The 23,840-nt window shown below is 39.5% G+C and overlaps 1 protein-coding gene across 3 annotated transcripts in view; it reads right to left on the bottom strand.

Annotated features, from left to right (window-relative positions):
- The window catches only part of LOC131051153 (uncharacterized), a 69,031-nt gene that overhangs the window by 28,771 nt on the left and 16,420 nt on the right, over positions 1 to 23,840 (bottom strand). For 2 of the 3 annotated variants that reach the window (XR_009107088.2, XM_057985540.2), the window contains exons 2-7: positions 4,915 to 5,215; positions 4,634 to 4,738; positions 4,350 to 4,411; positions 4,180 to 4,268; positions 2,632 to 2,723; positions 1,979 to 2,110 (exon numbers count right to left, since the gene is read on the bottom strand). Coding sequence is in view for 2 of the 3 variants with exons in the window: in XM_057985540.2 (XP_057841523.2) it covers positions 1,979 to 2,110; positions 2,632 to 2,723; positions 4,180 to 4,268; positions 4,350 to 4,411; positions 4,634 to 4,738; positions 4,915 to 5,215 (781 nt within the window). In the remaining variant the exon portion in view is untranslated. The remainder of the gene's footprint in view (positions 1 to 1,978; positions 2,111 to 2,631; positions 2,724 to 4,179; positions 4,269 to 4,349; positions 4,412 to 4,633; positions 4,739 to 4,914; positions 5,216 to 23,840) is intronic. The other variant, XM_057985565.2, reaches the window with a different exon arrangement.

Genomic DNA, 23,840 nt, shown 5'->3' with positions numbered 1-23,840 from the left:
AGTCTTATTCCTGGTAAACACTAACTTTTTCGATTTTCGCCACTTAAGAAAAGAGAATAACTTAGAAACACTAAATGCTCCTCAAATCAGGTTACATATGAAAATGCTCTAAAAATATATATAAAAAAGAGAGAAAAACTACTGACTGAGAAATATAATCCTTGTGGATGGTTTTAAAGCATTCAGTAAGAGAGTGTCCACAAGTACAGTAAGTGCAAAGAATCAAAATGTAGAAGAAAACGAGGACTTAAGTATTTCAAAAGTCAAACCAAGAATATCCTCATGAATATACTGTTACAAATACCGTCTTCAAGAAATTTTACATTTCAAACTCACTATGAAATTAAAGTGTTCACCATAGCATTGCTGATGAAATTACAAAAAACAGTTGATGATGTTGAAGTTTTTGTAGCTGCGAGAGAGTTTATCTACCTGTGTTGAATTGCTGAGATTCATCTGATGTGATTTCGTCTAGCTGCTGGTTCCTACTGGTTGTTTCGGGAGCTGCTTCCTTCGTACTCTTTTCTACCGTTCTCACCACTGAGTCTGCACGACTTAGGATTGTATATGCCTTGAGGTGGATTGCGGTTATTGAGTTACTTGATCACAGCTGGATGATGTCGATTCATTCAACCCGATATATGTTCTTGGTTTATCAGTTTTATTTTTTCTTTGGTGCCGACGAGTTTTGACGTCGATTTATTCTTGTTTGAGGTCATTAAGCTTTGTAACGGCATGGAGAGTTATGACGTCAGTTCTTTGGGAATGCAATGGATCTTGATAACTGTGGTTCTTTCACCTCCCGTGAGAGATGCCTTAGTGTTGATTGTATTATATATGTGTGCTGAGATTTATTTTAGTCGAGTTAGTGAATATCGATATGTGTGTGTGATTATCGTGCTTATTAAGAGGATCGTATCTTTTGTATTCAGTATCGTGAGCCTTGAAGAGGCTGTTATTATTCTGGTTCTTCAGTCAAGGAGTTGTATCTGTAAAAGGAAGTGTCTCAGGCTTTCTGATTGTCTATTGAAGCCTCAATAATTTTGTATTTGTTTTAGAGAACTCAATAAAGGCATTATCTTTTGTGGGCTGGATTTTTCACCCTCAAGTGGAGGGTTTTCCCAGGATAAGTTTTGTGCACCTGTTGTTCTTGTTTTTAAGTTTCTGTTCTTCGCTCTTTTATGTATTCTGGTTCATATTCTAACAGATGAAACACATATAATCAATTTCAATAACATTGAAAAATTTATAGGTAGTATAAGCAGTAGTTGCAGATCAATACATGGAGACACACAAGGAAAACACTTTAAAGCATACACTGGTGATATTCTTTATTAATTACAATCACAGAAGTCGGACCTGGATAAAATGTGCAAGGATGAGAAATATTAACATACCTTTAAAAACACTGAAAAGAAGCATGGATTCAACAACTACAGAGATATTTTAGAATACATGCAAAAAATGGTCATGTACCAGGGAGATTTCCAAGCAACTTTATGCAAAAACATGGAGCATCATTTAAGTAGAGACACCATTAAAATAATAATAAAAACATAAAAATGGACATATACTGGGGATATTTCAAAGCAACTTTACAAAAAAATGTGGAGCATCATTTATGTAGACACACCATTAGAAACATAAAAATGGACGCAATCCAGAGAGATTTCAAGCCACCTTCATGCAAATGTGGATCATCATTCATGTAGGGACACTATTAAAGTCATACATCTCAAACTACCAACCTTGTATGAAAATTCACTGTCCCCTTTACATTTCTTTTTAAAAATCAAAAGACATAATGAGGAACTTCAATTCACAACCAATTGACTGAAAAGAAAATATGTTTTTTTTATTTTATTCACTAGAACATGCAAAAGCACAATGATTAAACAAAGAGATAAGTTTTGAATATGACATTCTGTATAAAAGAATGCAACAAGTGAAAAGGTAGATTAAAAAAGAAAAGAATTACTTGGTAATGATTTCACCATCTCTATAGTTTTCAAATTCCAAGCTTTGCAAAATGCACTTTTCATCACTCCACTGACATATTGACAAGCTTCTGCCTTTTGAAATTCTTGCAGTTGGGCTTCAGCTTCCTTCCCTGCAAACAAATGACACAAAAGTGACACTTTCTCAAACTTCCAAAAACAAAAAATTCTCCCCCCCCCAACTATACTTAAACATTTTCTTTTAGCATTATATAATTATGTCTGAAAAACAATACAACATATTATGCCTAGACTCTATAATGTAGAATAATTCTTTGTAATGCTTAACAATGTATGGTTGATAAAACCATATTGGATAGAAGGATAAATGTAATCACCTATAAATATATATATATATATATATTCCTTTCAATTACAAATGTCAAAAATCTAAGTAATTTTTTGAATATCTCAAGCATATGAAACATTACATTAGTCATATCCACTCATAATAACGGATAATTGATTTAACTGTTGTATACAGATTTTCCTAAAATCATAAATATTTTTTGTTATGATCCTTTTCACCATAGATTTAGAATGCACATCAATGGGAACTGCATCAATACCTGAAAATGTATATCATAATTAATTAACCAATATCAATATTAATATTACTAAATAGAATTCAAACCTGAAGCCTCTGTTAGATGAAGCCAGAAGGCAAAATTGCGTGCTGAAGTGAGAAGAGGAATCCCAACAATCACTTCAGTCATATCTAGTAAACTGTTAACCAAACTAAATCAAGTCAGAACAAAAATTATAAGTGAAACCCAAAGAAATAGAGAGCATCTTCATCTGGGATATCCTTTTGCATATGCATAAAATACAATTTCAAATCACATAGAAATGTAATGACCTCATGGCAATTCTCAGGAACAAGCAGCTGAAAACTGATGAAACTTCATATAAAACTAAAACCAACAGACAGAATTCAAATAGGAAAATAACACAAGAAATAAAGGAAATCTCAAGGTCCCTGATGTTTTAAACACCTTTGCTAGACAAGCTTCTACCTGAGAAAACCCTAATAGAGGCAAGAGCTTCTACCTGAGAATACCCTAATAGAGGCAAGAGGTTTATTCTTCACAGAAAAATTCCACCAAAGAGAATTAAAACCCTGATGAACATTACCAAACCAAGTAAAGAGATGTTATCTAGCCACGAGGCACCTCACATACTCCCATGCCTTTCAAAGAGAACCGAGGATATAAGAGCTAGCAGGCTTGAGAGAGAAAAACACTTAACATCAGGTTGATGGGATGAATTCCCTTCCATTCAAGTTTACCTTTGGGTAGCCATTAGAATGTTTTTTTCTGACAACACTTTCCAAGAAACCCCGCCAGTGAAAGCTCTCAAATACCAGTTAACAGTGAGGGCACCCTTTAAGTCTGACATTTTTGAGCCTCTGGGCACCATCAATCTTAGTTCTCAAACAAACATCCCAACCCACTGCATAACTTTTTCTAGGATCCTTACCATTTGGCCCAACAAAATCTTTAAAATTTTGTGCATCTGATCAAAATGGCTATTACTAACAAGCCAACTAGAAGAAGAACAAATTGTATAGGGAGAAAAGTCTCTGGCACACCTACAACCTTTTAGCCATTGAAAGAAGATTCCCCTGCCACTTACTGACTCTGTCAACTACCCACTGCCACATATCCTTAAGTTATGGCACTAAGGAAAAATAGATGTCAACTATATCTCAAACTTTCTCAAGGAGATGGATGCCAAAGTGTTCCTTATTCAACAATAAAACGGAACATGCAAATTTTACATTTATATTTTCAAAGCAGCTCTTTACAATGCTAAATGTCGCTTAATTATGTGAATGAAAAGCTACAAAATTTGTATATTTGAAAAGCTATAAAATTTGTATATTTTTTAACTTCCTTTTATTTTATTAATTATATACATAACATTCTACTTTCCATCCCCTGCCCAGTCCCTCTGATGTGTCAGAATCCAGATAAACTTTTCCCATTGCAAAAACACATCAAACAAACCACTCATATTGAAAACTGAGAAATACGAATTTAAAAATATGGTTAGATAAGATACAAAATGGATAGATTTGCTTTTTCATTAGATGCTGCAAATTATTGCCAGTTTCCTAACAAAAGAATCTACAAATCAATCAGAAATGAGTAACTAGAGCAATATGAAAGTTAGCATGTACCCTCTATGATTGGCTTCATCCCACCATCTTTTAAAACGTTCTGGTAATAATGGTGGCTGCACAATGATAGCTTCGGCTCCTGCTATGATCTGCAGAAGAAGTATACTGTGAAAAGATCGAATTTAAAACAACTGATCAATCTTCTCCACTTAGCAAATCCTGAATAAAACCTTCTTCTCGAGACGATCAACTGAGTTAACCAGAGGATTTTCAACAGCCCAGAACTGAACTCCTTTACCAATAAAGAAAAATGACACAAGTCAATCATCTGTCCTACTTTCCCTCCCTGCAGAATCAATCAAACTCACAAGTAGTCCTTTGACTTATGACACCTATAAGTTAATTGAAAAGAAAACAAACCCTGTACTGAGCTCTAAACTGATGCAGAAGATACCAATATCAATACAGATGAATCTACTATATTAAAAAAATCGTAACCAAATTTGCAAACTACCTGAAGCAATCGCACCACTATTTCGAAGCTCATGTGCAATACGCAATAACGAAAAAGAATTGGGGAAAAGGCAATTAATTGGCCAGTGCCTTCTAAATGGATGTCCTGAATGTATAGCAAGAAGAAAATCTTTTAAAAGTGGGAAAAAAATTGGAAAATTCTACGAGAAGCTTGTCTTATTCAACTGGACCACACAGTCTTCACCAGCTTAAATATCATCAAAAATGACCTAAGTATTAATCAACTATTTTTATCTTAATCAAAGACTAACAGAAAGGTACCTCCAGACACTAAAAGAAGAGATCCTGGTTGCCCAGTGCTGTGTATTTGTTGTGCACAATTTACCATCCGATCTTGAAGGAAAGAAGGCATTCTCATTTGAGCTGCAACAGTTCTCACTTGCCAGTAATTTTCTACAGCTTTTGAAGTAGAATTGTCATGCCTTCCATTTTCATCTGCCAGATTTTTTATGTCTGCTGTGATTCCCATATTTAAGTTGAAAGGAAAAGCAAAAGGTGTCCGGATATCTGGAGAAACAACAGCATTTATGGTTCCATTTTGGAATGAACCTCCTGCCAAGGCCTGCAAATCCAATATAAAATACATTCTAGTTGTAAGGAAACTTTGGAACGTACTATAATGCAAAGAAGCAAGACTGGCTAAAGAAGAAGAAGAATTGTCATATTTAAGAGAGAGAAGCACATACTCTTATCATGTTGAAAATTGCCAGTAGCATTATATCTCAGTGCAATAAGCCAATATAGTTAAAGAAGCTCAAGATATAAACCATAAAGTCCCAAATTAAACTAGAACTTTCTATTTGAAAAACCAATCTACACTATAAGAATGGATGAACATAATTTAATTACTTACTATCTCATCATTGTTAGGAGTATTAAAGTTTGGAAGAACATAGATGGTAGAGATAAATCTCACATTCCTTTCAAGTATTGTGATAAAATAACATTTGATGAGTTAGTGAATTAATTCTAAAAGAGGAATAGACTAAGACACTAAGTTCTGTAATATGGTGCAGAGCGTGCATTTGCAACCCAGACAAAATTCACAAAAGACAGGCAGGAAGACTGTCAATTAAGGTGGGGCAGTGACACAAAGCACAGGGACAAAATTGTGTAGAAGATGACAATATGAAGAAATAACTTATTGTCCAAATAGACAGAATTGTATAAGGAATAATATCTTTTTAATTATATTATGATTAAGATTTAACAAAAAACAAATATTTATTTTTCATTTAGTTTGGGCACAACAGTCTCCACAAATATAACAAATAATCAAACTGACACCATTCATATGTCCCTGATATCTTTACCATTCCACCAGTTTTTAAATATCCTTGCATCACATCAAATTGATTAAAAATAATATTATTCTGTAATGTCCCCTTCTCAATGATGTTCATTCAGTGATCCAGTGGCCTATCCCGGAGACCCGTAGGCTATGTGGAAAGGAGAATTAGGGTTTCCTACTTTTGTGGGGTTCTGCACAAGCTTTCTAGGGTTTGTCAAGAGGGAATTCTTCAATTCTGCTTATGGTTTCCTTCTGGGTTTTCCATGAACTCCAGGGTGGCATAACATGCATTTGATTCTTTGGTGAAGTAAAAACTTACTATTTTTAGTAAGTTAGGGTTTGGCTGTTTGGATGATGCAGTTCTACTGAGTTTTCCAAGCTCTTTCTCTAGGTGCGAAGATCATGTTTTTCGGAGCAGTATTTCTTGACTTACTATTTTTAGTAAGTGGTTGTGTTGAGCATTTCTATTTTTAGCAGCCTCGGACAGGGTCCTGACTCAGCACAGTTAAGTGGTCTTCATCGTACAGCTTCATCCTTGATTTTGGTATTGATCAGTATTGGAGTTATAAGTTATTTAATTAAATATTAATTCCTTATCCTAAGGTTTAATATTTAATTATTTTTATTACTGATTATTTGTATTGTGAGCAACTTAGGGGAAAAATATTTATCTGCCATCTATATTGTTATTTTCCTAAGTTAGGCATTGAAATTTGAAGAATGCCTTAAGTTATTGTTTGAGGACTTAGGCAAGTTCGAACTTGTCTAATTATTGATTAAATACAACTTGGGCGCCCACTTTGGTAATGAAATGAAATGTAAATTGGTGTGATAGCGAAATGAAATGCAATGAGATTTGGACGAATTTGGGAGCAATTACATTTGAATCTCAGAGGGAAAAATCTATAAATACAGGTGCTTGGCCTCTCATTTGGTATCTTATGAAATTGCATCGTTATGCTGCCGGTTTGGCTATCGAAATCTAATCTTCGAAGTGTGGCTTCCTAGCTAAGTCTCAATTTCATACTTGGGAGATAGTATCTATTTGTGTTTCTTGTATTTCCAATGTTGTTGGAGAGTGTTTTGCTGAGTGTGGAGTGTTTGGTGTGGATTTTGGAGTGTTTCCTTGCTGCTGGTTGCGGAGTTGCTGAAACCTTATTTTGCTCGTACCTCTTGACCAAGTGATTCCTTCATTCTAGGTATTGGCTCTATCAAAACATGGCATGGAGGCGTTATAGTCTGCAATTTTATAGCAGCTGATTTGGAGAATTGGATTTTTAGTGGCAAATCGTACCTTTCAGTTGGGCCGTACCGTTCTAGGGGTGCATTGGGATGTGTGCTGCTGTTTTGAGTTGACTAGATTGCAGGTTATGTTCATGTTTCATCGTCCAGGTTATATCTTTCATTCACATTTGATTTGGTGTGTTTCCGACTTCATTTGAGTGAGTTCTGATCATTTCAGTGTTGCCGGTTGAGACTAGTCATGCCTGTTTGACTTCAGATTTTTGGTACAGCAATAGTAGCATGATTTGAGTTAATTTGTTAGTTATTTCTTGCTATAATCTGCATTGGATATCATCTCTAATCTTCTCTTTCTAAATTGTAAGGTTAAGTAGTAGTACTACTAACCATTTCTGGAGTGTTGCTTGCCCATTGCATAAGTGGAAGAGGCTGGCTTAGTCGCCTTCTTGTTCTGTAATTCAGTTATGAAGTTCAATCCTCCCACTGAGTAAGTGGTCGAGTGATTTTATGTTTGTAATGGTCCTCCCGCTGAATAAGCGGTCGAGTTGAGCTTTGATGTGATTCAATCCTCCCGCTGAAACATTGCAGTTGAGTGATTTGTGTCTTGGTGTGTTGTTCTCTTGGCTGGTTTACCGCCAAGTTTCTTGTTTACCTACTGGATAAGCGGAAGGGGCTGGCTTGCCGCCCATTATTGTATTCAGCTTTCAATTGGTTTTATGGTGCTAATGATCCCCAGAACACCGTATGCTCTCACCCTCCCAGATTGGGGTCTCGGTGAACAAATGGTGGAAGGATTCCTTTCAGTTATTCTGGATTATTTCTCTAACCTTAACAGGTTACTGTGTTTGCTTTGTAAATCTTGTTGAAAAATCAAAAAAAAATTATCGGGGATATTACATATTCTCACTGCAGAGATTTAATTCAATTGGAAAATGTAAATGGATCTGTAACTATTAGGCATTCACTATACATCTCTATGATCATTAAATTTGATACTAAATATATTAACAGGCTTTATATTAACAGGATTATCTTTAAAATTAATGCATATTCTCAAATTAATCATATCGTTCTCATCAACTCAACTACAACTTCTTTTCCATAGTAAAGTTCATCCTTGCCGATTATATCATATAAACATATACATAGAAATGTAATTTAATTTATTTATAATAACCCTGTTCTTTTAATAGGTAGTACTGTGTTAAGCAGATTGATGAATTTACATAGACTCCAGCCTACTTATTCTGATGGATAAAACCACAATTTGTGCTTTACCTCATCTACAAGGTAGATTTAAATTTGCAAGCGTTCTAGTCTGTTCCCAACATTAATAAATCTCCACTCTGTGCTCCATACTTCCTCCAAGGGATTGTGTAAAAAAAGGCTGTTCATTGTTGATTTAGGAAAAAAAATTACCCTACATCATTACTTTAGCACTTCATTTTCTTCTTCCAGTTATGTGCACATTTAGTTCTCTAGTCAATCTTATATTTGTTACATTTTTAAATATACTGGTTATATTTGCAAGGTGAGGATTCTGACATGTTCATAAGCACACCTGATGAGTAAGCTAGTGGGAAGTTTATCATAGGTTTAATATTGATTTGTAATCAAACACTAACTGATTTTAATTCATAACATGGACCTTCTTCTTCCCTCAATTATGATTTGAATGCTATGATACTGAGTTCAGCATAAACAAACTAGAAAACCTATTTATAGCTGATCTAATAGCCATTACTTCCAATATGTAGCAAAAGAATGGATGATACTTGCAAGAGAGTATGCATAATAGTACATTCACTAATAGAAATATTTATTTTATGAGGAGAAAATAATTACAGGTTATAAGAATTGTAGTTTTCTGAGTGAGTCAATTGGTTGTTGTTCTCCTTCAGCAGGGCACAAAATTCATCAGCTTTGTTTTTTCTGTTTTGTTTTTTTCCTATCCTTAGCTGAGTGCAGATCTCCTATTTAGCATGAAATCATTTTCCTTATATTTAGAGGAGTTCTAAAGATTAGCTGACGTTCTTATATCTAGGACAAGGTGCATTTTGTCTTCTACTTTAATTTATTTTAGGACAAAGCTTGTTTTCCTAAACTTGACGCTCCACTGAGATGGTATTAGTAAAGCCTAGGAGCTTCTTATATTCTATAAAAGAGATCTAAGGCACATAAGCTAGAGAGAGTGGTTTTGAGTCTTGACCACAATTTTACTAGTTACAATTTAATAGAAGATAGATTTCTGAAAGTTTGCTATTCATAATTTCAGTAATGCGTGTTTATAGGATATCCTATTGAGGTCTCTTGTTTTGATTTAAGTTTCAATTTACAGTTAGGATTAATTTTCTAATTGCAGAAACTGCTTACCATGGTTTGAAAGTTACATGTTATCTGAAATCTTCAAGATTTGTGTATAGAGTGTGCTGCAACTTGTGAAGGGGATCTTTAAAAGGATTTCAATGGGTATGATGCCTTTACTTCAGTGATTGAAGCGATCTGGACCTGTGTGAGATTGTGGAGTTGGATGCCTTAAGTGTTCTTGTGATTGAACTGTTGATCCACACCTATCATAGGCTGCTGATTTGAACCATTCCATGAATCCATTCTAATCTGTCTAGTTTCAATGTGCCTCGGAAGCTTCAATCATGATTAATCTTGGTCTTAGAGAGTGAACACATAACCGATTTTACACCTTGAAAGTGCAGATTGCAAATGCTACTAGGGAAAATTGATCTTTAGCTCTTTGCAGAAACTAAGGTTGCAACTCCTCCTGATTCTATTCTATTGACCAAACATAACAAAATGTTAGAGAGCCATTTGATCCCTCACAACGCAAAGAAGAAGACAACAAAGATGAATGCTGCTTTGACTGCTCTATATCAAACTGTGAACATTTCCTACAAGATGCTACTAAAGAACAAGCTCAATGCCAAACCCATGAGTGATACAAAAATAGTGGCCACTTACTTTATGAATATCACTTAACTTCAAAATCAACTTGCTCTAAAAGTTTTATAGTGTGGATGAAGATGAGTTGGTACCCACAGCTCTAAATGGATTATCCTCATCTTGAGACTTATTTTTTCAAAGTATTTGCACTTGCAAAAAACTTCCCACGTTTGAGAAGATTTGGATGACTTTATCCAAAAGGAGACTAGACTAGATAATATTTCAGCCAAAGTGGAAGAGAATCGGAACCAAGCCCTCATCGAGAAGATGAGGAAAGGTGGTAATAAAGACGGACCCAGGAAAGGTCAAAAGGGAAAGGAGGACTCAAATTCTTTTCAACAAAGCAAGAACGACTTAAGTCATATCAAGTGTTTCATATGCCACAAGAATGGCCACTATACTTCTAGTGTCCTAAGAAAAAGGTGAAGGGGAAGCAATAGTAGTAGCAAAAGCAATTGTAGAAGTACAAAACTTCAATAGTGGAATAGCTTTCACCAAAGCTTGAGACAACCTTCTCCATAACCTTCTCCATGGTGTCATCCCCATCCACTAACACCATTTCTAGCGTAGAGTGGTATGTGGCCAATGAAACATCAAACACATTAACTTCAATAAGAATGCTTTCAAAGGACTCCATGATAGAAGACAAGTAATAGGTAGAGCTTAGTGATGATGCTACATATCCTCTTGCAAGGACAATATTTGTTTCTTTCCACATGTCTTCAAGTAATGTTCTTGAACTCCATGATGTTCTATATGTAATTGGTTTAACTAAAAATCTACTTTCAGTGTAGCTACGACAGATCTTAAATGTGTAGTTGAGTTTGATGATCAACGAGCCAATATAGAAAATCACAGGTAGAATTAAAGTCAACTATTGGCCCAAGGTATGCAAGAGGGTGGCTTTTACAAGCTTATTGCTAATGCAATCAAACATTGAGCACTAATCCATGACAGTGACAAATTGTGCAAGACTTTCGCAAAAGAGATTTGGTCACTTCCATTATGGAGCATTACCTCTTCTGAAGATATGGTGCAAGGATTGCCTAACTTCAAGCTAGAGAAGACAAAAATCTACATGGGCTGCCAACTTTACAAGCATTCGTAAGACAGTTTTTCCTGGAAATAAAACAAATAGAGAGAGATTCTAGATTTGATTCATTTAAATGTGTGCAGACCTATGTCAACAACTTCATTCGCAGGAAACACTTACTATGTTTCACTTATTGATGATTCCTCTAGTTTGGGATTCTGGATTTGATTCCTTCAAATGTGTGCAGACCTATGTCAACAACTTTATTCGCAGGAAACACTTACTATGTTTCATTTAATGATGATTCCTCAAGGAAAACCTAGATTTACATCAAAAAGACCAAAGACAAGGTCTTTGGGAAGTTCTAAGAGTTCAAAGCTCTTATAGAGACTCAATCGAGAAGGAAGATTAATGTTCTGAGGTCTAACAATCGAAGAGAGTATGTCTCCAAGGATTTTGATGCCTTTTGGAGAGATATAGGGATCAAGACGGACTTGATTGTGACTTACAACTTTCAATAGGATGGGGTTGTAGACAGAAAGAATAAATCCACCATATGTAATGTCCCCTTCCTAGGTGATAGGCAGTTGAGTAGGGATTGGCCTATCATCAGGTTCTCGTAGGCCAGGGGAGTGGAGAGAGGACCCAACCGGGGGTTGTAGAGCTCAGTAGGGAGCTTTACGGGCCTATTAGATTGGAGTTTTGGGGTTGAATCCATGATTAAAATTGAAATATTAAAGTTGGCCTTAAGGGAATAGTAAAAAGTGAATAGTAACAGAGAAACATAAGAATGAATGAATGCTTTTAATCACGTCCACGAGGCCAAGCAGCCTATGGGACCCACAGATAGCTAGCGATAAAACTTGTATATCCAAAACCCAACACCTATATTTCCTTTTCTTTCTGCATCTTGGATCTTCTACTGTGTAACTTGACCAAAAAATCTGCAACCCTTATTATCTTCTCTTCTTCGAACAAGTGACCCAAGCTATTCCCTTTTAATGTCTTAATATAATTGATCCGGATGTCCTTGTAAGCTAAACATTCAATGATGCAATGCCATTTTATCTTAACCGCTTCTTGAGTGCAATATCTACACCTTCTATCTACCCACTCCTCTTTAGGTATCATCCATCTTCCGGTCTCACATCTAAGTTGGTGCGAACTTATACTTATCTGAGCAATTAGCATTTTTGCTTTCCATTTTATTTCCATTCCTATGTAGGTCTTTTGCGTGTGGTCATATGTAGAGTTAAAATATTGAACATAGTATTCCTTTTTCCTCCCAAGTGGCCCTTTTCACATGCTTTCTTTGAACTTTCCTTGCACATAGTTTTTTATTTCCCCATTCTTATTTGGACATTCACTTATGCTAATACCCCACTTGCTCATCCATTTAACATTTTGTTTCATCCACGTGCTCTTTCTTCTATCTAATTTTTCACTAGCTGCCATTTTTGGCCAGCGATGGGTCTCCATGTTATCTAATCATCTTAGATATCTTAACAGCTGAAACATAGCTGACGCCTCAACAGGGAAAGCCCCAGCCTCCACTAGGACAATCTCATATGGAGCCATAGATTTAATCTTCAGGCTATGTGTAATTAAATGTTTTTTGCAATCTCTCTATCTGTCTCCATTTTTTTGCAGAGGTGCTGCTACCCCAAACTTCACTTCCATATAGTACCACTGGGACAGCTAAAAGCCCAAAAAGAGTTTTCTTTGTCTTCCAATCCCATAGCTCGGCTCTTCTTCATCTATTTTGCAATGGGTATAAAGCTTTCCATCCCACTTGTATCCTTTTTGCTCTACACGTTTCCCAGCCGAGTTTGTTGTGGAAATCAAGGCCAATATACTTATATTCATTTACCACCTGTAAGGGGCTGCCTTCAAAAACAAATTCCCTATGAACCTTCTTTCTCTTCAAGGTAAATATCATGACCTTAGTTTTAGTAGTGTTCACCTACATCCCCACCTGATGACAAAAATAGTGAAAAGTGCCCCCCATCCTAGTAACTTAAGTTGTTTTTAAAAGGGGGGGCAAGTTCACAATGAGAAATTAGACCCTCAAGGATATTTTATGATTTTAAGGCCAAGTAATAACCCCAAAATAGATAAAACGACATTTTGCCTATCATTTGGATTCATTCTTATGCCTCTATGTTCATATCAGCAGCTTGCATGAGGGTTTCAACAGCTTAGAACTTCCAGGAACACCAACTTCTGGAAGAATTGGGGGATTTGGACAAAAACCCATCTCTCCGGGTGACAGTTTACATCAGTATTCAGCTTCAGTGTGCATTTGGCAGCCTTCTTTGGGGACTTTTGAGCAGATCTATCAGTTTGAGGGCAGGTTTTCTACAATTAGTTGCAGGGCAGACCTTCTAAAGGTCATTACCATCTATTTCCATCTCAATTTCAGCTAGCCGCTCCATTTTGGGAAAAAGGGTATCAAACTCTAGGGTGTATTTAAGGTTTTAACATTATTTGGAGCTGATTTCTATATTTCTATCGGCTGGAGATTTACATCAGACTTATGAGTTCATGTTAATGGTATGTACATTGCTCTTTTAAGCAAATGAAAGTTCCTTGATTACCTTCCTCATGTGTTATGCATTATGTTAGATTAAATCAGCAATTTTTTTATGTAATATTCAAGAATCTTGCATAAAACTTCAAAACCAATCAAAACAAATAAAAAAACCAGTCAAACCCCATCCAAATATACACTGGCCAAAGACTTATCAGCAAATAAACATTGCACATAATCTCCTAATTTGGGTCAAATTGGGTGAAAATTGGATTGGGGATCTTTCAATGGTATCAGAACTTGGATTCTGCCAGCCTGTTGGGTTAAATCAAGTTGTGTATATTGCAGTGGACAATTGGGATAGTGAGATAGGTCATCATGGCGGGGTTGTTTAGCAATAAACAAGCATGGAAAGAATTTGAACAAACACAACACAAGATCATTCATAAATTGCAGCATGTTGAAGATTCCCTTTCAAGGAAAATTAGGCACAATAATGGTTCATCTCCATCTATAAGGACAATTAAGAGATCTCATGCCATGGCAACAAATGATGCAATTATGAGCAACTACCATAAGTATTGCTCCCTTCTTGAGAAGATACGTGACCTCCTTTCTTTCACACAGTGCTTGGGTTTACCGGATGAGGATGAAGATGGCTTGATGTTTTCAAGTCCATGTCAGCAGCAAAGGAAGAAAAGAATATCAAAAGATAGTAAAGAAGCCATTGGAAAAAGTGAAGAGTTTAACGTGCCCGAACAAGGAAAGGAAGAAGAATCACTTGTTTGTAGTTTGCAGCCTACAAGTGATCACAATGAATGTGAAAATCAGTCATAATGTGGGAGTCCCAATGAAGAAATAACTTTGGATCAAATTGAGACACATAGCACACCATTGGGTCATCATGTTGATCACAAAGTGGAAGAAATTACAATCTTGGATCAACCCATTAGAGGTGTTGAAAGCATGATTCCAAGGTTTGACACCTATTCTGATTTTTGCAACAGCAGCTCTAATCATGAGGTAGCATCCATTTCACATGAAGGTAATGATGTTGTTGAGTCATCCTATGATGATACTCAAGTTGAAGATGTTACACATGAAATATATATTGTGGATTCAAACCACAAAGGACCTGATTTTGTTCACCTTACTTTGGAAGATGTAAAGTGTTTACCCCATTGGGTGTGGTATTAATATTGCATATCAACAGTCAGATGATAACCATAGGATAGAATAGTAACCAGAAACTCAGAGCAATGCTTTCATTAATGCCAAAATGTCTAGTACAATAATCATTCTCTGCATCAGTGTCTCCAACAACAAGTACAAGAGCATATATAAAGACACGGTCGAGGGTTGCGGTTACCACCCATGGGGAACCGTCATGCAACGGACAACTACCCTCGACGACACTAACATACTTAACCAATGTAGCTTAACAAGTAGTACAAAGCCCATTTTACGACCAACATCATCCCCCCCCTAAGAAAAGTCGTCTCCGGACGATAAGGACAAAAATCTGGGACTAACACAACAAAATGGGGATGAAGTACACTGTATACAATAAGAAAATCACTAAGAAGAAGGGGCTGAGGGGGCGTCCCTGAAGGAGGTAGTTGCACCGCCGATGAAGAAGATGCAGGAACTGCTAACGCCAGTCGAGCCCAGAACTCATACACCTGCTGCATCCTCATCTGAAAACCCTTTTTTGCTACCATCCGATGCTCAAATGCGGATTTCACTATTATTGCTTCCGCAAGGAGTTCTTTTTTTTCCTTGACATCACAATCCTCCTATGCCTAAACCAAACTCGTCTACAAAACAGGCTTTTCAATCTCAGCCTCCACCAACTGCTACTCAAATGATACTGTCTCCCTAGCCAATTTGTCCTCGATAGCCACCCGCGCTGCCCTCTCGGCATCCAACTCCCGGGTATGCTGAGCTAAGTCTCACGCTACTACTGCCTCCAACCTGGTGGTCAACTCCTCTCGAGCCCTCTGTGCATCCACCAAGGCAACCTCACGTCCAGTTGAGACATACTCCAAGTTCCTCAAAGCGTACCATTCATACCTGGAAGTGGCCACAACCCTCTGGCACAAAGGCTAGGAGACGCCTCAAATCCTCCATCACACTCCCCAAAGGCTAATAATTGAATAACTCCCTGGTGTCGTACGATTTCGCATGCTTGCAATGCCTTCCCTCAAACTTTGTTTGTTCGCAACCTCCAAATCTGTCTCCCTCTATGGCTTATGGCTTCCCCGCCAATGCTTAGCTTCAGGCTTCTTTCTCACAGTACGGAACAACCCCAACACTTACTGTGACTTCTCTAATGCCCTTCGGCCAACTCAAAAAGTGTATTGTAGCTCAAAAATAAACTGGGTGTTTGGGGGCAGTGCCCCAGCAGGGTTGAGGGCAGTGCCCTCGTGGGGTCTGGGGCAGCGCCCCAACGAGGTCCGAGGGCAGTGCCCCAGGTGTGCTCCCTATCGTAGTACAAGGTGGGGTCGAGGGGCAACTCCCCCGCCGCCAACACCAATTTACAACCTTCAGAACCACACGAAAGTCCATGGCGCACATCATTTTTGTGATATTTTAAGCTGCCAAAAACCTTCTTCTCCACTCTAATTTTTTCAGCGTCCTGGCTCCAAACTCCATCAAATAATTTTTCAATCTGGTCGTCGTTTTGTTTTTTTCTACCACCGTAATGTACTCGATGGCACCCCCAGCCATACAACAACCTCCTCATACGGTCAACAACAGAGAGCACTGAAATTGACCCTTGACACCCCCAATCGTACGGCAACCTTCCCATATGGTCAACACCCTCCTTACCGTACGGACACCCCTGTACGAACAACACGATCAACTGTCCACCATATGGTCCTCCTTCCGTACATCCAACGCAAGTGACAATTCGGTGTTGCACAGAGAAAGGGGAAATAATTATACTTTGCCCAACGCAAGTGATAGGAGATTTTACTTGCCGAAGAAATAACCTGTGGATTCGCACATGTAAAAAGCAATTATATTGATAATGAACGCACAACGGATTACACTGACTTCAACAAGAGCAGAATAGGGTGAGGAGCTGTCGGTGCATTTTTTCTATTCACGTGCCATCACCACCGTTTATCCCTATCGTGCCATGGTATTTTTTCTTTCACCCTTTTTTTTTTTTAAACCGCCATCGTCGTGCTCCTTCAGGCCTACAGTGGTATTCCACCACCAATGAGCTCCGTCAACGATGGTGCATGGTACGGTGGTCTACGCGTGGTGGTTCCACCATACAGTGTCCCACCTCACGGTGGTTCCACCGTACGGTAGTCCCACCACCAATTTTTAAAAAAATATATATTTTTTCTTTTTTTCTTTTTTTCTTTTTTTTTTCTTTTTTTTTAATTTCCTAATCTAATTGTCCAGAGAGTCTTCGGCTTGGGTCCCGTGCCTCTGGGATCACTCTTCATCCTTCTCGGTTTGCCTCGCCCGAGAGTCTCCAGCTTTGGTCTCGTGCCTCTCGAATCGCCTACCCAGCCTCTCGAGTCCCCCTTCGGCCTCTCGGGTGTCCTTCCGACCTCTCGGGTCCCCTGCACGCTTCTCGTGGTAGGGTTTCAATTTGGACCCATTGATGGCAAGTCTATTTTCAATGGCCATCCGAAGACCTGGAACCATAAATTCTACAGGGACCACGGTCTCCTTCCCGTATATAAGAAGAAGAAGAAGAATAAAGACTTTGAAGGTTGCAACCTTCCACACAGGGTTCCAATCATTGCCGACACGAATGATCTTGGGATTATCTACGTCACCGAGGTTTGTCTCCTTCAATTTTACCTCTTGATACTTGATGGGTTCTTCCTTCGAGAATTGGTGTGCGGTGGTGTCACTCACACGGGCGTCTCCCTTCCAATATTCTCTATATTCTGGCAAGTACACCTCCTCTGTTACTTGCTCCGGTTCCTCTACTTCGAGCCTGTAGCTCTAGAACATTTCGTAATCCTCCATCTGCCAGTGGAAGAGCCCATTCAATGACCCCGTCTCATCCTCGGAGCACTCTCCTAGTTTGAGAATCCCTTCGTCGTTGGGCTCCATGCAGCCCCATCCTTCGTCCCTCAAGTCACCTTCTCCTTCACCCTCCGATTCCGAAGATGATGCCGGTTCCTTACTAACCAACTGCGTCCCAAGGTCTATGATAAACTTCCTTCCTCCATTCTCCATAGACAGAGTGTTCTTCTTCCAGTTGTGGGTGGCCTTGGCTGCCACCAGCCACCCTCTCCCTAAGATCGCATCATACCCTTTTTTCTTTAGTGGGATTACCACAAAATCCAGTACTAAGGGTTGCGCCCCGATGGTAACTTGTTGGCCCATCAGTCTCCCGATGGGTTTGATTCCATGCTGATCTACTCCCAACAGATTGAATGTAGATGGCCACAGTGTCGGCTTCCCGAGCTTCCGCCAGGTTTCTTCTGGAAGAACATTCACTCCCGATCCACCATCGACGATGGTATCGATTAGAATGGTGCCAAGGATACCCATCTCCACAATGGTCCCTTCTAGTGTTAACTGCCAGCAGCATGGGGTCTATTGCAAACCCCCCAGGAACATCCGTGCGGTGGTTGGTATTGGTGTGTGGTTGGGAGAGATTATTCAGCAACGCTATTCGTAATTGAGGCATCGTCTGGAGGAGATCGTGTACCTTCACAGGCACCTCCAGTTTTAAAATTTGATTTAGTATAGCCTCCTCCACCTCCGGTCGGCTGGAAGTACCCGTCGTACCCTTCGCCTTCGCCCTCTCTCGTATCTCTTTCTCAATTTCTTCCCGTGCTTCCCATTCCCTTCACTTCTCCGTCTTCGGGTCTGGGCATGTTGCTTGTCTGGCTTGGGCACGGGTTATGGCTAGCACTTCCTCTTCTTTGGTTTCCTCAATATTGAGCAAGTTGACGCTGGACTTTGGGCAAGTGGCGTCTTTGTGGTCCCCCGATTCGCACCATTTGCACAAATATTGTGTGGCCTCTCCCTTCAGGCAGTCTCGGGCGAAGTGCCCCCACTAGCTACACGCTCTGCATTGTATCATCGGTCGACCTTTGGAGTCATATTGGATCCAGCTCCTTGTATTGTTATTGTTGTTTCGTCCTCCCACCGGTTATCTCGATAGCCTCCCGATGTTGCATTGTTGTTCGCATGGGAGCTATCGGTACCGCCTGATGTAGTTGGTTGTTCCTACGTACGCAATACTTGTTGGTTTCGTGTTTTCATGTTGTAGGGGCATTCCCTGGTGGGATGCCCCATCAATTGGCATATATCACAATAGGCCTTCTTTGGGTAGGAGCCTTTCGTGTGGCCGTTCCTCTTACATTTCGTGCACCAAAGCTCCCCTTCGTCGGTCTTGCTCAGACCTCCCTTCATAACCTTCTTCTCTTTCATCATCCTCAGCATGTCCTTCTACAGGGCTTGCGCCTTTTTGCCGAACTCGCCATCGTTGTTGCTTCCCTCGAAAGAGTCATCATCCTCGGACGAGCTATCCTTCTTTTTCTTCTTGGATGTCTTGGTCTCGCTCTCGAGATCTATCGCTCTATTATATGCATCTTCTTACGAGGTTGGTGGAACAATTTTCATCTTCTTCCGGATGCAGTGTTTCAATCCCTCCACGAACCATCTCTTTTTCAACCCATCCGCTGGTTGACTCTCCATTTTCCCTAGCAGTTCCTTGAGCCGCTGACTATAGGCTCGGACTGTCTCGTTCTTGTTTTGCTTTGTGCCATAGATTTCAGCTACTATTTCATTGTCGTCTTTGAGGAGGCAGAACTCTATCTCGAACTCCTTCAGGTTGGGTCATGTGCCGACTTTGGCCTTATCCATATCGGAGTACCAGTCGATGGCCACTCCCCTTAAGGTTGCTAGAAATTGTGTTACCCATTCGTCCTAGTCGGTAACACCGTTCGCTGACCATATGGTTTCGCAAGTGCGGCGATGGCGGACGGGATCTTCCTTCCCGTCGCTGTTGAACTTCGGCAACTTCTGTTTACTTGTCATCCCACCGTTGGGTCTCGCTCCTCCGATGCCTTGTGTGTTTGTACCTGGTGATCCTTCGCCTCCACCTCGTGCACCTGACCATCCACTCGTGGGTCCTCCGCAGAAGGTTGCTGACCCCGAACCGAACAAATTGCCTCCCTACGATACCCTTGTGCTCCCCCGGCACCTTCGGTCGTCTCCCTCCAGTTGTCCTCCGAAATGGACAAGTTCTTTAGTAGGTCTCTAGTAGTGTCGATCAGGTTTAGACTTCGCCTTGTTTGTTCCACCTACTCTTCGCGACTTCTTACCCTACGGTGGTAATCTGGAGAACTGTAGAGTTCTCCTTCGGCACCCTCCATGACTCCTTCTAGGTTCCCTTTGGGCAACCCTACGACAGTGTAGAGAGTGTAATTCTCTCCGTCTATCTCTGCCTCCGCAACCTCCGACACCTCCTGGGTTCTCTTCAAGCAACCCCTCGGTCGGTCGTCCCTCGACAAGCTGCCTTAGCCTACGCCTTCGTTCTATCTGTTGTCTGAGAATCAATACTCTTTGTGCCACTTCACATTCATCACTTTGTATCTTTTTATTTTTGTCCTTATTTAGTATATTGGGCATAAATCACTTCCGTACATAGCAAGCACACACCATGTACACAGAACAATTATTATTTTCCCTTTCGGCCACAATTTATGTCAACATTGTGTCGGGATTATTACAATATTGCTTTATTCCTCCCGGAGGTTCAGGGTTCAATTTCCCCTTCACCTCTTGCCATCACGCTCTGCTTCCCAACGACGATTGTTTTCTTCGTACTGTCGGAGGACCTGTTGGCGTCGCTCCACACAGGCAATCTCCTCCAGGCGGGTTCGTTGTGCTAGTGATGCCTGTGCAAGCAACTGGGGGAGGTGGTTCATCAACCGGTTCGCTGCGGGGCTAACTTCCAGTGTGGTCCACACGGCACTTGTTGGGACTCCAGCCTCCGTGGCCTCTCTTCGGACGTAGATCTCGATGGTCGCTTGAAGCAGGATTGAGAATTCCCTCGTTGCAGTGTCCTCTCCGTCGTAGAGTTCCATTTGTGTGTCTTCGGCCTCTAGGTTAATCTCACCAACGGGTAGGCCCATCGTGTCCATACACCATCCACTCCTTCCTTTCCCGAGTATGTCTAGGCAATGGCGCCAGATGTTTACCCCGTGAGGTGTGTTATTAATATTGCATATCAACAGTCAGATGATAACCACAGGATACAATAGTAACCAAAAACTCAGAGCAATGCTTTCATTAATGCCAAAATGTCTAGTATAATAATCATTCTCTGCATCCGTGTCTCCAACAACAAGTACAAGAGCATATATAAAGACATAGTCGAGGGTTGCGGTTACCACCCGTGGGGAACCGTCGTGCAATGGACAACTACCCTCAACGACACTAACATACTTAACCAACGTAGCTTAACAAGTAGTACAAAGCCCATTTTATGACCAACATAAAGAAGACACAAAGAATGTGTGATGGATGGTTACAAAGAGCTAAGAAGGCAAAGATGCTTGCTGCCAAAGCAAGACAACACCTACAAGAGGTCAAAAAAAGATGCAATCAGCTTGATAATGCAAGAAGACAAAGAGAGTCATACATTAGGTCCTTATTTCTTCCAAGGGAAGAATCGGTAGATTATGAGCATACAAGGGAAGAACTTATTGAGGCAAGTCCACAAGAAGAGCATGTTGAGTTGTGTGAAGAAGTAAGGAGGAATGATTTAGGACATTCAGTTTGGTCTTGTTTGCATCTTGGGGTTTATGACTGCCCTCCTTTTGAGAGCCCCTTGAAGACTCAAAACAATGATGATAATAGTTACACACTTGATGGACCATCCAGAAGTGATATATCCATTTGGGTGGAATGGAACATATTTCATTTCATTTCGGTTGGTCATGCATCATCTTCAATAGAAGGACAATTGTTAAGATCATATGGAGCATTTTCTTTTAAAAAGCTGAACAAAGAGACTAAGAGGTTGCTTACTAAGAAGATCTTGCATTTAAATAATGTTTGGTTTATTGTGCATACTACGCCTTGGAATTTGCTAGTAATGGAAAACATATCAGTCATGGAGGTGATGGTATGGATTAGAAGATGGGACAGCAATCTTTTGACATCACGTGAGCAAGAATCCAAGCTAGATGGTGGTGACAAGAAATGTAGCATGGTAGACATTCATGAGAGAATAAATGAGCATGAGGTAATAGGGGGAACTTCTATTTGCCAACCACCTGATTTTATAACAACAGCTAGAGAAGAACATAAATCAATTTGTATGTTGATGCCTCACCTTTATGATGTTGACACTTTGATTGGGTTTAAGGATGCCATAGTTTCAAGACTTTATATGCTACAAGATTGGGCTGCCAAGACTATGCAAGTGTGCTCATGCATTGAAGTTTCCCAAGGTAATGAAAGAAAGGGTACAATCAGTCCTAAATCTCTGATTAAGGACAGCAGCGTCATACTCTTTCCTTTAAATGAATTTGCAGCTCCTATTCATGGAGTAATTAGTGAAATTGAGTTTTCAAATGTTGGCATACATGATGCATTGGCTAAGCATGGTTATTTTGATGATGTTTCTTCCGAGAGGACTGAATTTGTTTCCTTTAGAACAACAGTAATAAACCAGTCCAAAGAATTTTGTGACATACACCATTCCATACATAATGAGACGCAAGACTTCTCTAATTCTGAGTTTATAGTTGATGTTGACAACATTATGAATGAGCATAGTGATTTTATGGGTGTCACTCTTAGTGGATTAGCCACTCATTGCAAATTTAATGTTGGCACCTAGTTCTTATGACTGTACAGCTGCTTATTGGTTGGCATTAGAGCCAAATGACATGGGTTACTTAGTGACAAGTGGTTGTCCTACATGGCTGTTCACTATATTTTCAGAATTGTTTCGATCTACATCAGCTTTTGGTATGCATTGGAATGTGTGGGAACATGATTACTTGATGGGTAATCTTTATGAGATGGGTTTCTTTCTTATGCATGGGTTTACAGACATCATTGACTTCACTTTACTTGCTGGTCTAATTTATAACTGCAGCCTTGAGGTGATAAATTTGACAGCTCATGAAGGGAGTTTTCAGTATGTCACACACCTTTGGACAGTAGGCTACGAAGGCAAACTTGGAAGGTACAAAATAGAGGTGGGTCTCATGTTGATGATTAACCATCTCCCATTTTTACATGGTTTCATTCATCTTGTTATGCAAGAGCATGTGATAAGAATTAAAGAACCCCATCGCATGCAATGTTGGGCATTGTGTCTTTGTTTCATAACAATATCATTCCTTGATCACACTTGGAAGACATATTTGGTTAGGGAAGAAGACAACATGGAGCTTGAGTTTACCCGTGGAGGTAAACAAATTGTGTTGAAGGCTACCAATAATGATAACTCAAAAATAGTGGCAGACAAGTGTATGCAAGCATACCTTGATGATGATAATACCAATTGGAGGTATGGAGATAAATCAGATTATTCCCTTTACGACAGCAGCAACATATCTCCTTATACTCATTACATGGCAACCTTGGTACATGGTGCTAGCGGCGATATAATATCTTCATGTGATGATACTTCATGCTTGGCAATGGGACTTAATAATGATATACATTCAGAAAATTCATTGGTAGCAAAGGAGTTGCATCATCATTTGGTAACTTTAGTGGGTACATCTTTAAAACCAGCCCTTGATGTAGCCAACATGCTTGATGACTCCAAAGGTATGAATAGAAGGGAACAATTCAGTCCTCATTCTCTAACTTACAACAGCAGTGATTCATCCTCCCCTTTTCATGACGTTGGTGCTTCTAATCATTGGGAAATGAGTCATGATAATTCTATTATGGTGGGTACACATGAGGCATGCTTTGCTCATGATAAGTCACATGGTATATCTCATTTTAGGACTGGGTTTAGACATTTTGGAGCAGCTGATATAACTCAGTCCCAAATGATGAATGATGATTGGCTAGAAAGGGCAAGGCAAGCCAAGATCAATCCTCAACATGTTCATGATGTTCACCATTCATTTGATGATGTGAGACATGAGTTGCTTAATTCAGAATTTCCA

Source organism: Cryptomeria japonica, chromosome 2 (assembly GCF_030272615.1).
Source record: "Cryptomeria japonica chromosome 2, Sugi_1.0, whole genome shotgun sequence".
NCBI classification, from domain to species: domain Eukaryota; kingdom Viridiplantae; phylum Streptophyta; class Pinopsida; order Cupressales; family Cupressaceae; genus Cryptomeria; species Cryptomeria japonica.
This window is presented reverse-complemented; position numbering and strand designations above follow the sequence as displayed.